The 17,562-nt window shown below is 45.3% G+C and overlaps 1 protein-coding gene across 2 annotated transcripts; it reads right to left on the bottom strand.

Annotated features, from left to right (window-relative positions):
- Positions 1 to 734: 734 nt before the first annotated feature.
- On the bottom strand, positions 735 to 17,562 carry LOC102942039 (DNA-directed RNA polymerases I and III subunit RPAC2). 2 transcript variants are annotated; one of them, XM_027830950.3, is made up of 5 exons: positions 17,405 to 17,562; positions 4,188 to 4,285; positions 3,256 to 3,332; positions 2,044 to 2,126; positions 735 to 919 (listed from the first exon to the last, which is right to left on the bottom strand). In XM_027830950.3, exons 1-5 carry the CDS (start codon positions 17,444 to 17,446, stop codon positions 872 to 874), a joined length of 348 nt encoding a protein of 115 aa, XP_027686751.1. In that variant the 5' UTR covers positions 17,447 to 17,562; the 3' UTR covers positions 735 to 871. The 2 variants fall into 2 exon arrangements, with proteins under 2 accessions (XP_027686751.1, XP_043378848.1); XM_043522913.1 differs by lacking the exon at positions 17,405 to 17,562 and adding an exon at positions 10,445 to 10,504.

Below are 17,562 nucleotides of genomic sequence, written 5' to 3'. Positions count from 1 at the left end.
ATGTGATCATGATAAACCCACAACCACTGGTGATGGATTTTCCTTGTGCACCAAGAGCTCAATGAAGGGAATCGGACACAAAACCCCCTTTGCTTTCTGAACTGCTGCTTTTTAAAAAACACGCACATGCTCACAAGAATGGCACAAACAGACACAAGGAGCGTGGGAACTGCACCTTCACTGGACAGATGAAATCTTAATGCTGTTATTACTCTGGTCTTTGCAGCTACCCTTCCAACACCACGAATCATAATCAGTTTCTCCCAAGGGGTGGATAAAGGGTTAGGTGGAAGTCATCAAGGCACCCCAAAAATGGAAGAAGTGTGGAAATGTAAGAAGTGTTAGAGAAAACAGATGAAAGCTGAAAATTATCATCTTCTATACTTTCCACAGTATACATCCGATGAGTGATCTGTAGCTCACGAAAGCTTATGCTCAAATAAATTGGTTAGTCTCTAAGGTGCCACAAGTACTCCTTTTCTTTTTGTGAATACAGACTAACACGGCTGTTACTCTGAAACCCATCAGATTTCAAAACCCTGCAGGGGGTTGGAGGTGCTTTGATCTGGGGTATTTGTGCAGACTCAGATCTTGAAGTGAATTTGAGGCTGTGGAGATTTCTAAGGGTGAGAATGAAAGTGTGGTGGGGACTGCCGACCTGAGAAAATTTCGGGAAACCCCTATCTTCTTCTGGATCCGTGGCAGGTCTGAATGGAGTGAAATGCAAGCTGGACTGAACCTTACAGCGTTTATTAGAGAAATTACACAGTCTACTTCAGGTTTGTCATAAAAAAAATAAAACCGCTTTCAACAGGGGCATTAACATAAACGAACAATATATACATGTCCATAGTCCGTACTCCAGCAGCTGCTAGTCCATTTCCTCCTCTCTTTGGGCCCTGTATTCCTTTATGCTTGCCTGCAAATGAGATTAAATGACCAATGTCAATGCTGTATGTTTGATGAATTAAAACACAGCCACACCCTTGTCCATGCCTGAGGAGCTTTGAGAGGCTCTCTGGTTCTGAACATACTGTCCTGGGCAGAATAAAACAGAAAAGGGCAACATTTTAATGTGGCTGAGGCTCCTGCTTGAAAAGACTGAAGGGTGGGGAGGGTAACTGATGAGCTTTTAGGCAGTGATGAGCTGCCAAAAGCTGAAGAACCAGTTCCTTCAGTCGCTCTGGGTGTTCAGCGGCACTTCGGTGGCAGGTCCTTCAGTCGCCCCCCATTGAGGCCCCTGTCACTGCATCAGGCCCTTCCTTCAAAGAGCACAGGTCCACATTCGTTAGGGTTGGGGGGAGCAGATTATTGATCCCAAATTTATTCTGCAGCATCCAGGTTCCATATGCACCACTCACACCCAAGCCACCCTTCACACTGGCACTCTTACGCCCCTGCCACACCAAATTGTCTCTATGATGCACTAGCTGCTCTCTACCACAAGCAGGATTACTGAGCCTCAGGTGGCTTTCCAAATCCTATCCCCCTGGTATGGTAGAAAAAAAACATCTCTTCCAAGATGATGGTGAAACCCCTTGGATATGGAATGCAGATTTGTGCATTCTCTGCTCTTCACTTTACACTGCAGTAAAATGTAACAAACAGGGTGAAATAGCAATATTTTGCATTTACCTTGTATAGGCAACTTTCATCTGAGGATCCCAAAGCACTCTACAAACACTGCTTGCTTCTCAGAACCCCCTTTCAGAGGAAGTGAAGTGTCACTTTAGAGATGGGGAAACCGAGTCACACAGAGGCGAAGTGGACTTCCCCAAGGTCACACAGCAATTCAGTGTCAAAGCTGGTCAGAGAGCCCAAGTCTGCTGACTCCCAGTTCCACTTCTCTAACTACTACAACTGGCTGCCTCCAAATATGTGCAGATCTTGCAAGAGGAGCGAGGAGGGGATCAGTTAGATAATGGCTGCAACCATGGACATGTTAGCACCTCTGTCAGTCAATCAGTGCAGCCAGCTATTTCTCTCCTTTGCAGACCACAGAGAGGATCCCAGAGTCATTCTACCATGAAGCAGTGACCTCACCTCAAACTTGCTGAGCACGTGCTGGCAGACATCCACCAGTTCTGTCAGTCCTCTCCGGAATGGCTCAATGGCCAGGAGCCCCCCTTCAGAAAAGGAGAAGCATTCGCATAAAGTGTGGCTGGCTCCAGTATGGGATACGGGCCCCTTCCCCTCCTAGCCCAGCTCAGTAGTGACCAACCATCATACACCTCTTTGGCGGCTCCTGTGATAAGGTGAGGATCTTAGGCCAGCGTTCACATCACGCTCCCTCCCACTCTCATCAGCAGTCTGAGAAGAGCATACAAGGACCATGGAGGCTTGAACTGGTGTCTCAGAGACCCAAGTCCAGGCTGAAGCTCTTTGGCAGGGGACAGCGTAGGGGAAGGTTGCCCTGCAGTTTGTGCTGTGGACAGACATAAGGCTCCACTCTCTGGGGCCAGCAATCCAGCACTTTGCAGCACTGCTAAATTCTTCAAAAAATTAAAAAGCCATCTAGCACAACTTGGCCATTTCCAGCGGCTCTGCTCTTCTACACAACCAACACTCAAGGCCACAGGAGAGGGGACCTGTGAGCTGGGAACCAAGTTAGAGGCTTTGGCTGGGTTTTTCAAACTATTCAGAGTGTCTGACGCTGTGGGACAATTGTGAGATTGGTATGGAAATGGAGCAGATCATTGGCCTTGCTCTTGCAACAGCAGATGCAGTCCCAGGCAAGTCCTGCAGGCTGCCCTTTGGTGTGGACATCAGGATAGGATCGGGGGAACACAGAGTACAGCATCCAGAGGGCACCCTGCTGCATAGAGCACTTGCGGTGCTATTCACCCCAGGAATTAGCAATATCTGGCCATCGAGCTGTATAACAGACTGGATCTGTTGTTTAGTGTGTAATGTAACAAGCTTTGGGTGAAGATCTAACTCAGAGGGGCACCCGGGAGCTAACCAGGGGGTGATGCCAGGTGAGATGCCCAGTGCTGAGTGAGGCTTTGGGACCACAACTCCCCAAGCTTGCTGATTACTACAGAGGTCACGTCTGGGCTCTGCACTGGGGGATGACAGAGACCAGCTCTATCACTGCTACTCAAGATGCACTGATCATGGATGGTGACAGCAACTGCCCAGTAGAATGGTGGAACGAAGGACATGCAGAGGGAGAGAGGGGGCTGGCTGATCCATGGTTTCAGGGCCTGACTTGGCAAGGGACAGCTGTCCAAGGAAGCCCAGCTGCATTCCTACCTCTGGTCTGGATCCGGAAGTTGATTTTGCTTTCAGATGGGTGTGTGATGCTGTAACCACAAAACTCCACTTCAGAGCTACAAGGAGAGACAGAAGCAGGAAGCACAAATGGGCTCTCAAAATCAGCAGCAAGCCAACTGCAGAGACACTCATGTTTAGGGAACCTCTGAAGCAAGCAGACCTGCACTGCGTGATGGTCCCACATGTTTCAAAAGCAATCACTTCCCATCACCCACAGCTCCCTGAGACAGACATGCAGAGGGGAAGGTGTACTTCTGCGGGGTGGGCTGGATCCTGAAGTGGATGGGGTATGGAGCAAGATAAACATCCCCTGCCTCTTCTATGTTGTGGATGGATTTCGCGGCTGCCCAGACCCAAACCTGGGACCAGTCAAGTGGTTGCCCTGGCTTTAGCAGTTGAAAGGAAGCACGGCCTAAAGGTTACAGCACTGGTTTGCTGATGGTGATTTATCATGAGCAGCTTACAAGACTATCACAATTTGTCCTTTAAAATTATCAAATGAAAACCCCCCTCCATGAATACTTCTAGAGCTGGAACTCATGACAAGAAGTTCCTCATAAATATTCACTACTGGATAGTTTGGATAGGGTCATGTAGGTCATGAGATACTATTCTTTTGACTGCATAAGCATACGAATCAGGCTCCCAGTGCGGATATTTGTGTTTGCAAGTTCAAAATGAGATTCTCTAATACTCACTTGAACACTGACTGTTTCCACTCCCAGGCCTGACAGTAAACTTGTTCCCAAAGGGGCAGATATGCAGTCAAAGTGCATTTGTTTAAAGAACCCAAGTAGGGAGATTTGTAATATTCACCCAGCTTCAGGAGTGCCAGAGGTGCTAGATCAGAAGTCAAGGGACAAGAAACATAGCCCTAAGGTGGTACCAGTTATCACAGGGACTCAACTTACTTTTTCATGATCATGTAACGGAGGGAGTTGCCGAGTGTGTGGTCCTCATCATGTAACACAAATGTGACACAGTTTCCATCCGTCCCATCTGCCTGGACCTGCCAGACACAGGAAAGCAAGAGGAGCACAAAAATTATATCTCCAGATGATTTAAGTTCCTCCTGAAGTAACTAAGGCCAGGCCTATACTAGAAAAATGACTCAGTTCTGATGACTGGTGTCAGCAACAGATTCACCCACATAGACCTGGACAACTAGGTTCATCATTGTTCATCTATGTTCATCACTGTGTTAGAAAACAGTGATTGAGACTTGCCAAGAGCTTGTTTTTGGAGAAATGCCACAGCTGGAGTATGGGCCCACCACATAAATCTGGAGGGAAAAAAATATAAAGCCAGATCCTTCCTCTTAGAACCCAGGCATTTCTCGGCTGCCAGATAGATGAAGGCTAGATATACTGCATAGATACTGATAGAAAAGTTAGGAATTATTATTATCTATACAGTCAAAGGATTAGTATTATCCTAGGTTCTGATCCTTCCATTTCTTGCACACCCAAAGGTCCCAGCCTTCCAAGGGAATTTTGGGAGCATGAGTACAAGATTCCACCCTCAACGACCTTTAATACCAAGCCGTTCTCGGATCTCTTTCACCGGGAGTCACATTCCAGACTCAACAATAATTATCTGAGTCTGTAGAAACTGGCACCTAGAGTGTAACAAGACTGTGCTTTTTTTTTCACTCAAGAGAAGGGGGAAATAGTCCCAGCAACTATTGCTGCTGGAGGAGTTGTAGGGATACCAGCTGGGATCCATTGTGGGGAGAAAAAGGAGAATATCTAGGAATAATGGTGAAATAAAAAGCAATAAGCAGTGAGGTGAGATGGCAGGAAAAGCTTCCTAAAGGAAAAAGTTTGTTGAGAGGAGTCAGGCCAAGTCTACACTTACAAGCGTACAGCGGCACAGCTGCACCAATACCACTGTGCCACTGTCAAAGCGCTCGTGTAGCCACGTTATGCCGATGGGAGAGACCTCTCTCATCAACAACGAGCAGCAGAAGCTATGGTGGCGGGAGAGCTGGCGGCCACTTCTGGGACCGCGCTGAGCCAGGGCAGTCAGGGAACCTGCCTTAGCCCCAGGCCCTGCTTGCGCCACTGACTGGACTTTTAACTTTTACAACAGGCTACATAAAAAGCACTAGCAAAGTCAGTACAAACTGAAATTTCATACAGACAATGACTTGTTTATACTGCTCTATATACTGTATACTGAAATGTAAGTACAATATTTATATTCCAATTGATAATTTTATAATTATATGGTAGAAATGAGAAAGTAAGCAATTTTTCAGTAACAGTGTGCTGTGACACTTTTGTATTTTATGTCTAATTTTGTAAGCAAGTAGTTTTAAGTCATCAGCTTGGTTTTCTCTGCATTGATTTCCATGCTATATTTTCCAGAGGTTTCATCCAATCGTTTCACAAAGTTGGCAAGTTCATCTTCGCTGCCTGCCAGGCCATCAGTGTCATCAGCGAACCGAAGATTTGAGATTGTTCACCCCTCAATGCTGACTGTGCATATGTGATCTTCTAGGGTATCAGTCATTATAAGCTCCAAGTAGATGTTGAACAGTGTGGGTGAAAGAAGGCAGCCTTGGTGCGAAACCACTCTCCTATTGTGCCATTGACAAGAACTGCACTGCTGGCCTTGGCATACAGTTGTTTAATGGTAAGAATAAGCTTGCGACCAACATTGTACTTCTTCATAGTTGCCCAGAGAGCTTCGTGCCATACTCTGTCAAATGCTTCTTGAAGTCAACAAAGACATGGTAGATGTCCTGCTGGTGTTGTAAGTACTTCTCACATAGAACATGAAGGTTGAAAATCGGTTCTGTGGTACTTGTTCCAGCACAAAAGCCAGCCTGTTCTTCAGCAATGATATTCTCCGCTTGTGGCTTCAATCTGTTCAATATGACTTTCAACATCACTTTGCTGGGATGGCTAACTAAGCTTATGGTCCAGTAATTTTGACCACAATTGCAGGTTGCCTTTCTTTGGCAGAGTGATGATTAGTGACTGTGTCCACGTGAAGGGCCACTCACCGGTCTGCTGGATCTTGCTGCAGATCTATTGACAACATCCCAGCCGAAATGATGAAATTCGGAGGAGCACATCTATTACTATTTCTCCTCCGAATTTCATCAATTCGGCTGGATGTTGTCAATACCTGTAGCCTTTCTGTTCTTTAGTGATTTCACAGCTGTCTCCACTTCTTCACTTAGAACTGGAAAGTCATCTTCCTCTGTTGAATCTGGGCTGTCTAAGCTGATGACAAAAAATGTGATGGGATCAGCTCACCTATCACTGTCAGTGGACTAGAGCTGGAGACAGTGAAACAGTTCAAGTATTTGGGGGCAATCATCACTGATGAAGGATCCAAGGCAGAAATTCGGGCAAGAACTATGCAAACCACAGCAGCAGTGGCAAAGCTAAAGCCAGTTTGGAGGAATAAGAACATCTTCCTGGAATCCAAACTGAAACTGCTGCATGCATTGGTCACCTCCATTTTTCTGTATGCATGCAAGACATGGACCCTGACGGAAAATACAGGTAGTAGAGATGAGATACTTCCATAAAATCCTGGGCATCTCCTACTTCGACCACGTCACTAATGAAGAGGTCTGCAACATCATCACCCAATGCGCTGAGTCATATGAAGACCTCCTGATGACCGTGAAGAAGTGCAAGCTGAAGTGGTACAGCCATGTAACAAGATCGTCTGGCCTATCCAAGATCATCCTCCAAAGGACAGTACAGCGGAAGAGAGGAAGAGGTAGACAGAAGAAGAGATGGATTGACAACATAAAAGAGTGGACAGGAATGGACTTTGCGGAGACTCAAGCACTGACACACAATCATCAGGGGTGGAGACATTTGGTTCCTTGTTCATCAATGATAGTGCCCCAATGACCAATGCGGTTATGGGAGTGATGATGATGAGTTTTTAAGTGAAGTGAAACTTGGGGGTACACAAGACAAATCAGACTCCTAAAAGGGGTACAGTTGTCTGGAAAGGTTGAGAGCCACTGCTCTAGGTGAAATCCTACCCTACTGAAATGAATGTGAATTTCACCAATGACTTCAATAGGATCAAGATATCACTCCAGTAATACCACCACCTAGCTCTTACCTAGCGTTTTCATCAGCAGATCTCAAAGTGTTTTTCAAAGCAGGTCAGTATCGTTATCACCATTATATATGGGGAAAACCGAGGCACAGGGCAGTGACATGACTTGTCCAAGGAGTCAGAGTGAGCCAGTGGCAGAGCTGGGTCTCCCAGGTCCCCGTTCAGTGCTCTATTCACGAGGCCACACTGCCTCCGTGTCTGTCACGGAGATCAAGTCAGCACTAGGAGTTAAAAAAACAGCAGTTCCATTTTAAAATCCTATTTGTCCAGCATTTAGATCAGCTCTTGATATCTGGTCTTAGCTGAAGAGTCTCAGGCTGGGAGAAACATCTTGATAATTCTGTGGCTAAGGCACTAGATCTGGGTTCAGTGCCAAGCTTTGCTCCAGACTCCTTGTCTGACACTGGGCAAATAATTTAACCCTCTGGGCCTCAGTTCCCTGTTGGTGATATGCTGCTTTTCCCTCCCATCCCATTGTGAGCTCTTTGGGGCAGGGTCTCACTCTGTGCCCACGACATTGGGGCCCTGATCTTGGTTGGCCATCTAAGCCCTTCTTCTGCCTGTCAGGCCCCACATCGGTTTCCTTCAACTTCTCAGGAAAGAGCAGGTTGAGGGGTGTGTGCAATAGGCTGATGAAGGAGGTGGTTATTTACAGCGGTGGGGTCACGAAGGGTGGTTTAAACGGGCTCGTATGCCCTGAGAGAGGGGAGAGCAGGCAAGCAGGGATTTTCTTCTTTAGTCTGATGCCATTTTAATGGCTACCCAAGGAGCCTGGAGCTATGGAAACATGCTTCTGAGCCTCAATAGACACTAATGATATCAGTAAATACTTCCTTGCAGACTAGCAAAATAACAACCAGCTCTGGGAACAAACAGGAAGAAGGTGGGTCTAATGTGTGTGGGAGGGGACTGGGAGTTAGTTCACTTGAGTTCTGTTCTCAGCAATGCCACGATCTCACTGAGTGGCATAGGGAAAGTCCCTCATTTCTTGTCTCTTTACTCCCATGGAAATTTTGCCAATGACCACTGTGGGGGAAGGACTTATTCCTTAACCTCTCTCTCTGCACCTCATTTTCCCCATGTGTAGAATTGGGGATGATATTTACCTACCCCCACCAAAGGGTTGTGAGGCTTAATTTATTAAAGTGCTTTGAGATCCTAACATGAAAGGGGCTGTAGAAATACAAAGGATTATAACGTTAATATAATTATTGTGCCGCATGTAATCTACAGGGATTGCTGGGGCTTTCTGGAGCCAGTCCTTGAATTCTCTAGCAGATCTTGGTAACCCTTCTCATTCTCTTGAAATCACTGTCCATGTTCTTTTAAAACTCTGAGCAAATTCCTTGCAGTGGTCTGTGCCTGTGCAAAGATGAATGTAACTGCTGAGGGTGTTGACATGTGATGAGAAGTGAATGGAATTGTGAACTTTCTGTAGCATTTGAGGAACTGGCTGTGGGTAGAAAGTGAAGAGATGAGGGCTTTGTATAGCTCTGGCTCCACATTTAACCTTGAGACCTCGCTCCAGTTCTGAGAGAAGAAACGGCTAGGACTGACTGGTCAAATCTGACTATGCAGAAGCTATACGTAGCCCAGGGAGAGGTCAGAGGCTCAGCAGCATTCTGATGGCTGGCAGATTATTTAGATGCTCTGTTGGTTTGGGAGGGAATCCCAATCCCAAACCCTGTCCTGTTGGAGCTTTTAGTAATTGGTGTATTGGCAGGAGTCTGACAGACTATATCAGGAGGATTCTGGATCCGCTGCTGTGTCATGTCTCTAGGGGCCTGATCCTGCACAGTGTGGCACACCCTCAAGGCTCAATATGTCACAGGATCAGGCCCTCTATGTCCAAACACATGCACATGTGGATTTGGATGTTATCAATAAGGCTACGATTTAGTCATGGGTATTTTTAATAAAATTCATGGACAGGGTCACGGGCAAAAAAACAAAAATTCACAGTCTGTGACCTTGTACATGACTTGTACTATAAATACCTCTGACTAAATCTTAGTTGGGGGGGCCCCCTGGAAGAGTTCCTGCTCTGCGGGACCCCTGGGGGTGCTGCTGCGGGCCCAAGAGACCGCTACTCTGGGGGTGCCCCCAGGACCACTGAGCTGTGGCTGCTCCTGCTGCCCTGGGATCACTGCTCAGGCCGGGTACCTTGGGGCCAGCTGCACCAGCTGCTGCTCGGGCAGTCCCTAGTGCCAGCCACCCGGGGCCACCTGAGCAGCAGCCATTGCGGCTGGCCCCAGGGCAGCTCCAGCAGCGACCAGTGCAGCTGGCTGCAAGGCCACCCAAGCGGCTAGCTGCAGAGCCACTCCAGCAGCGGCCAGTTGTGGCTGTCCCTGGGCCACCTGGCATCCGTGGTCAGCCATACTGAACCACTGCAGAAGTCACGGAGTTCACGGAAAAGAGGGCTGTGTGGCCTAGTGCAGTGCATCACAGGAGACGCACAGGGCAGACTTCTTAAAGGAGATTGAGAAGGCAACAAACCACACAGCAGACTACAGTGCATTTAGCTTTTCCATCTGTCTAGTGCACTCTGAGAAAACCGATGCACTGATCTGATGGATGACAGCCTATGCAACCACAGAGAACATGCTGTGCCAGACCAGTCTGGTTCCCGGAGACTTGATTTTTCCCTCCTGTTTCGCACAGAGATCCCGTTGATACATTTCCGGATCTCCATAGGGATGGAAGGTTTGCCATAGATGATCAGACCACTGGTCCTCGAGCAGTGGCTGTTATCTGATGCTTCAGAGAAGGCAAACAGCATCCCTCCAGTAAAACACCACTTGTGTCATGCTGTATACATAGGGAGGGTTCTGACATGGCCCTGGCGGTAATCAGTTCTGTGCCCAGAGGCATGAAGTTGGATGTCTCTATGTATTTCTAATGTGCCCATCACTGTGGTATGTAGGTGTCAAATTATCCATCCCATTTGAAAATTGTTCTCCATTATCTGGACCTGAAAGCCCGATCCCCTTTCCTGGTGTAGGGAATTCCACCCGGTGGTAGGGAATTCCACCTGGTGTGTGCAGCAATATTTTATTTTTCTACATTTACTTGCCATTCATTTCATCCGGTGGCCCCTTGTTCTCAAATTATGGAACAACAGGAAAAAGAAGAGAACTGATCTGTTTTTCATGGCAGCTTTCCTAATCGGAAATACACAATCAATCAAATTGCCTCCTAGATCCCCAAAGACGTTTGTAAGTGGAGTAATTATTCCAGAAAAAAGTTGCTTTTATTCCGGAAGAGTTATCTACACGGGGAGTTATATTGGCATGGCTATAAAGAACAAAAAGAAAAGGAGGACTTGTAGCACCTTAGAGACTACCAAATTTATTTGAGCACAGGGGCTTTCGTGAGCTACAGCTCACTTCATCGGATGCATTCAGTGGATGAAGGAGCTGTAGCTCACGAAAGCTTATGCTCAAATAAATTTGTTAGTCTCTAAGGTGCCACAAGTCCTCCTTTTCTTTTTGCGAATACAGACTACATGGCTGCTACTCTGAAACCTATAAAAGAACAGTTATTCTGCTAAAGCTATGCTGTCAATTTCCCTGCATAGACAACCCCTTAGAGATGGGAAAGACCCACAAAATTATCCAGGATATCCACACCAAGGGCAGGCTGTAGACCCTGGTCCTGACAGACCATATCTCAGATATTTATTTGCCTCTTCCAGCTAAGCAATCCTAATAGCTGTAATCCCACATCATATAAAAGATTTTTCTGCTTAGAGGGGCTGTGAATTATTTAACCTTGTAAGTGGTACCCACATACTGCAGTGATGGCTACATTAGTGCTGGCACATAGAGGGACTAGATTAGCTAGACAGAGTGGTGGCTAGTTTATATTTGGGAACACTGGTTTTTATTCATGTTCAGTGGGCAATCAGAAGGGTCAATTTATTCACAAATTGTTTTGTATGCAAGTGCAGGTGGTAACTGGTTAGGGACCACGGTTGCAAGTCTGTCCCTAAATTCCCTGACATCTCTTATATCAAGCAACCCATTTCAGTCCCCTTTCTCTTTTACTGTGTATGGGTCTGTACACTATGGGACATTTCTAGATCAAAGTGTCTGGTTTGCTGTCTAGAGGCCTGATCCTTCTACCCTTTCCCACAATGTGTCAATGGAAGTACTCATGGTTACTTATGAGGAGATCTGCATGATTGGGCATTTTGTTGGAACAATAACTGACCATATTTACATGGTTCCTTTTTAAAACAGGCAATAAATAATAGATACTACTAACAACAATCCATTTGTTTCCCCTGTGCAGCCCCCTCCATTCTCAATAGCCCCTTCCCCATTGATTGGTTGGTTGGCTGGCAACTGGAGACTCTGGAGGAGCTGTCCAGAGAGTAATAATTTACATCGTCTTGGACTGCTGGACAAACAAGTTCCTTTCAAGCTAGTAAGTGATACAAATCCAGCTATGGTGAACTGTGGTGCCATCTAGTGCATTGGCTGAGAGAGAAAAAAAGTACAAGGGACCTGGTGAAGGAAACAAAAGACGGTGCGGTAATATCGTTTATTGGGTCTGACTTCTGTTTGTGAAAGATACAAGCTTTCAAGCTAACACAGAGCTCTCCATCAGGTGTAAGCCTGAAGAAGAGCTCTGTATACGCTCAAAAGCTTGTCTCTTTCACCAACAGAAGTTGGTCCAATAAAAGATATTACCTCACCCACTTTGCCTTGCTAATAACAGGACCAACATGGCTACAACAGCAGTGAATCAACTGATGAAGGAAAGGCAGACATAAGAAAAAAGTTGGGGTTCATGGATAGAAAGGCCAGCCTGAAACTCTCACTACAGAGCTGAATAATCTTGCCAATGTGTCGGTTTAAGGGGTGGGAAATCTCTACCAAAGAAAGATCTTGCAGCTAACCAAAATGATTATCTGAGACTCCTTGGGCCTCATTCCAAAAAATCGCTTTGAAAAATAGGGCCAGTTTTTAGAAAATATTGACCCTAGCTTCTAACCTAGCTCCATCTAACATAGCAACAGACTTTGCTGTTTATATTCCCTGTGGGACAATCTCAGTGAGCTCAAAACAACAGGGCAACACAATGAAAATGCTTCAAGAAATTAAAGCAGCAGGCACCTTCTTGGTATCTCACTCTTCCATCCATTTCTGAAATGCCACTTTGTCTCCTCTCAATTTCTCCCTCCCTCTGCTGTTGGCTTGGGTTTTAACTTGGTACCTGTTGTCCATTTTAGCTCCATGAAAGATATTATACAAAATAAAGTGGTGTCACATCCTGTGGTGTGCTGACAGCATTAGTTAGGCTACTGATGTTTCTCTAAAGATCAGGGTGTGAAATCTGAACCAAAAAACATCCTCCACCACCTTGTGACAAACACCCTAAACAGCCAGGTCCTAGGTTCGAGAATTCTCTGTGCATACATCCCACACTGCTGCCTGGGGAGGAAGGAGCCCGCCACAGAATTAGTACTTACTAGGGCTGTCGATTAATCACAGCTAACGCACGCGATTACTCAAAAAATTATTCGTGATTAAAAAAAATTAATTGCGATTAATTGCGTTTTAATTGCACTGTTAAACAATAGAATACAATTGAAATTTATTAAATATTTTGATTTTGTACAATTTCAATATATATTTGCATTCAGTGTTGTAATTGAACGCAAAGTGTATATTTTTTATTATAAATATTTGCACTGTAAAAATGATAAACAAAAGAAACAGTATTTTTCAATTCACCTCATACAAGTACTGTAGTGCAATCGCTGTTGTGAAAATGCAACTTACAAATGTAGATTTTTTTGTTACATAACTGCACCCAAAAACAAAACAATGTAAAACTTCAGAGCCTACAAGACCACTCAGTCATACTTCTTGTTCAGCCAATCATAGAATATAGAATCATAGAATATCAGGGTTGGAAGGGACCTCAGGAGGTCATCTAGTCCAACCCCCTGCTCAAAGCAGGACCAATCCCCAATCAAATCATCCCAGCCAAGGCTTTGTCAAGCCTGACCTTAAAAACTTTCAAGGAAGGAGATTCTACCACCTCCCTAGATAACGCATTCCAGTTCACTCAGACGAACAAATTTGTTTACATTTGCAGGAGTTAATGCTGCCCGTTTCTTGTTTACAGTGTCACCAGAAAGTGAGAACAGGCATTTGCTTGACACTTTTGCAGCTGGCATTGCAAGGTATTTACGTACCAGATACGCTAAACAAAAATCTTAAAAGAGTAACACTCTGATGCGGAAACTACAGAACCTGAACCACCAAAAAGAAAAAACACCTTGAGCTTGTGGCATCAGATTCAGATAATGAAAATGAACATACATTGGTCCCGTACTGCTTTGGACTGTTATCAAGCAGAACCTGTCATCAGCACGGATCCATGTCTCCTGAATAGGTGGTGTTGAAGCATGAAGGAACATATGACTCATTAGTGCATCTGCATGTAAATATCTTGTGACGCCAGCTACAACAGTGCCATGTGAATACCCATTCCTCACTTTCAGGTGACATTGTAAACAAGAAATGGGCAGCATTATCTCCTGCAAATGTAAACAAACTTGTTGTTGTCTGAACATTTGGCTGAACAAGAAGTAGGACTGAGTGGACTTGCAAACCTCTAAAATTTTACATTGTTTTATTTTGAAAGCAGCTTTTTGTACATAATTCTACATTTGTAAGTTCAACTTTCATGATAAAGAGATTACACTACAGTACTTGTATTAGGCAAATTGAAAAATACTTTTTCTTTTGTTTTTTTACAGTGCAAATACTTGTAATAAAAAAAATATAAAGTGAGGACTGTACATTTTGTATTCTGTGTTGTAATTGAAATCAATATATTTGAAAATGTAAAAAACATCCAAAAATATTTAAATAAATGGTATTCTATTATTTTTTTTAATCACACGATTAATCACGATTCATTTTTTTTAATTGCTTGACAGCCCTAGTACTTACCCCTTCTATCTATCTCAGGCACTATACGGACCTCTCACTGCAGCATCTGAGCACCTTACAGTCTTGAATATAGTTATGCTCCTAACGTCCTGGGAAGTAGGGCAGTGCTATTATCCTTATTGTACAGATGTGGAATTGTGGTCCAGAGAGACTAAGCAACTGGCCCAAGGTCACACAGGGAGTCTGTCAAAGAGCAGGGATCTGAACCTAGTTCGCCCAAGTCCTAGGCTGGTGCCCTAACCACCATCCTTCCTCAGACATCCCTTAGACTTCACAGTCCACCTGCCATGTAGATGGTCCACTGGATTCAAGCTCTGTATCTCAAGAGAGGGCAAGTGAAGGGGCAAATAATGGCTGCTTGCCATAGCACTACCCACCCTCAAATAAAACCAATCCAGGGCTTCACCCAGTATATAACTTCATACTGACCATATCTCTGTTCAGCCTGACCTGGTTCCCTGCCTGCTCAGTGAAACAATGAGAGCAGTAGGGGAGCTCTGGCACCACAAATCCTGAAGAAGCCACACTGCCATGGAGCAGGGCTGTGGAGATGGCAGAAGGGAGTGACTTCTGTGTCAATGCCTGCTGTCTCCAGCAGCTCTCCTATAACCTATACGTTCATCAGGGACCCATGGATTTTTGGAGATGGGGACCTCCTGCCGCTTCTGTGAATCCCTGATAGAAAAGATTTCTTCCCCGATGTGTGATTGACCCTTGCAGGAAAACACTGAGCCCATAGTAATTCACTGCTACGCAAGGGACACAATTTTGTCTGCTAAGCAAACTAATCACCCAGCTATTCCACTGCTGGGCTAGACTGATTATAAAATAATATGCCATACGCCATGCAGCTGGGGTTTCACTGACAACTTTCAGTTCGGGCACAATATCCCATTTTTAGAGATCTGTTTAATCTAATGTATTAGGTTGTGGTCAATTGAACCCTCCCTATGAAGGCCTATGCCCTTAATCCTGGTCCCAACTCCCACTGATATCAATGCCAAAACTCCCCATTCTTTTCAGTGTCATTAGATTCCTAGATTCCAAGGCCAGAAGGGACCATTGTGATCACCTAGTCTCATCTCCAATATAACATAGGTCAGAGAACTGCACCACAATAATCCCCAGAGGAGAGCTTTCAGAAAAACATCCAATCAAAATTGTCAGTGATGAAGAATCCATCACAACCCTTGGTCGTTCCAATGGTTAATTATTCTCACTGTTAAAAATGTATGTTTTATTTCCAGTCTGAAATTGTCTATTTTTGACATCCAGCCATTATATCATGCTATACCTTTCTCTGGCCAGGTCTACACAACAAACTTACATCAGTGTAACTACGTCACTCAGGGTTGTGAAAACAGTGTGTAGACAGCACTTTGTCAACAGGAGGGCTTCTCCTGTCGACATAGTGAGCTACTGCCTCTTACAGAGGTGGCTTAACTACACTGATGGAAGAAGCTCTCCTGTCAGATAGTAGTGTCTTCACTGAAGCGCTACAGCGGCATTGGTGCAGCTGTGCTGCTTCAGCATTTTAAGTGTAGACCTGCCCTTGGGTAGATGGGAGAGCCCATTATTAAATAACTTTCTCTTTGTTAAGCTATATAGATCAAGCACCTTGTGTCTATCACTGTAAATCAGGTTTTCTAATCCTTTAATCATTCACATGGCTCTTATCAGAACTCCCTCCAATTTATCAACATCCTTCTTGACTCACTTGTCTCCAAACCACACTGCAAATCAAGCATAAACAACACATCTGCTTATCTTCTTTGTTACCAACAGCCAATACTTTAAACTACATTATACAGAGGAGGTTTGCAGCATTAATTTTAATGGAGACTCAAGCTGAATGTGGATAGATGAAAACTCTGAATGGGATTGGCTGAAGATCAGTAACAGGTTGGTGGCACCTCTACTGCTCTGTAGCTATGCCACATCTTATCTTCTTCTGAAGGATACACTTGCTTTCTGGCCTCAGTTGCAGGGCACATTTAGGTCATTTTTAACAGAGCGGTGGGCTGTAGAGGTGAAAGGTCCTAGCAAAACCAGAAGTGTGGCCTTACACTTAAGGAGACTTGAGATCTTATTACTACTGAACATTTATATTGCAGTAGCACTTAGCTTTGAAGAAGTTGGGATCCATGGTGCTAGGTACTGTACAAATACATTGGGACTGATAATCAGGGCCCTGCTCATCAAAGGGATTTAGGCACCTAATTCCCAATGGGAAATCAATGGGAGTTAGGTGCCTAAATAGCTTTGGGGATCTGTGCCTTACAGGCGAGATGGTGATGAGACAACTAAGTAGGTGGGGGAAGGGGGGGGAACAGTGTTTCCAACTGTCTAGAATCACAAGTGTTTTTCTTAAAGCCCCAGCTTGTAGATTCATGTGATTTTGTGAGAACCTATTTTCATTTTAAAAGAAAAGTCAAGTTTTCTAGTGCTCATGGCGGTAGAGAAAGCTTGAAAACATGAGCCCCAAAAAGGCTCAAAACCCAGAAAGAAAATAAAAAGAACCCTCATTTACTAGATTTTAAAATCGTATGATTTTGGGGAGGAGCTCGACTCATTATGTTTGAACGGCTGAGGGTGGCAGTACTGGCGTGTGGAGGCTGGGGGGACACAAATAAAACAGCATTTTTGCACAGATCTGGGTGTGAGTCCCAGTTCTGCCCCCAGACTCCCTGGGGCAATCATCACCCACCCCAGTGCCTCCCCAGCCGCCATCTGCAGAACAGAGACAACGCGTCTTCTCTCTCTGAATCCAGGAACGTAGGTGAGCTCTCAGATATTCCAGCCACGGGAGCCAGATAAAGATAGAGGTAGGCAGAAAACAGGACCACCCATGAAAGCAGTCCCAGGCTCATGGCAGCTGAGGGATTTGGGAACAGCATACCCTGTGGCCTGAGGGCTACAAGGGGAAGCAGTAGGTCACCACATGGCTCTTCTGCCACAAGCCTGAGCCCCCCCAGCCTGCCTCCCTAGTGCTCTTATCATTCAGCCAGGGAGCATAAGCAGGACAGGGAGAACCAGGGAGGCCTGGCCTCCCAGACACTCACCATCTCAAGTAGCGGCTTCCTCTCCACCACCTCTTCAGCCATTGCTGCCTGGGAGGAATTTCCTCGCTCCTCCGACTCTGCTAAGGGATTCTGGGAGTTGTAGTCCAACGCTAGTGAAGTGAGCAAACAAGGAAGATTTTGGTGTGCTCTGAAATCAC

Source organism: Chelonia mydas, chromosome 9, assembly GCF_015237465.2.
Source record: "Chelonia mydas isolate rCheMyd1 chromosome 9, rCheMyd1.pri.v2, whole genome shotgun sequence".
NCBI classification, from domain to species: Eukaryota; Metazoa; Chordata; order Testudines; family Cheloniidae; genus Chelonia; species Chelonia mydas.
Note: the sequence above shows the minus strand (reverse complement) of the source record. Positions and strands in the feature narration are given on the sequence as shown.

What these genes read in the sequence shown, in the direction of transcription:
- LOC102942039 (XM_027830950.3), bottom strand. Translation starts at nt 17,446, where the DNA reads ATGGCTGAAGAGGTGGTGGAGAGGAAGCCGCTACTTGAGATG. An exon ending in GGAAGCCGCTACTTGAGATG is followed by an intron (nt 4,286 to 17,404) that starts GTGAGTGTCTGG and finishes TGTGTCTGGCAG; the next exon opens with GTCCAGGCAGATGGGACGGA. An exon ending in ACGTGCTCAGCAAGTTTGAG is followed by an intron (nt 920 to 2,043) that starts GTGAGGTCACTG and finishes TCTCATTTGCAG; the next exon opens with GCAAGCATAAAGGAATACAG.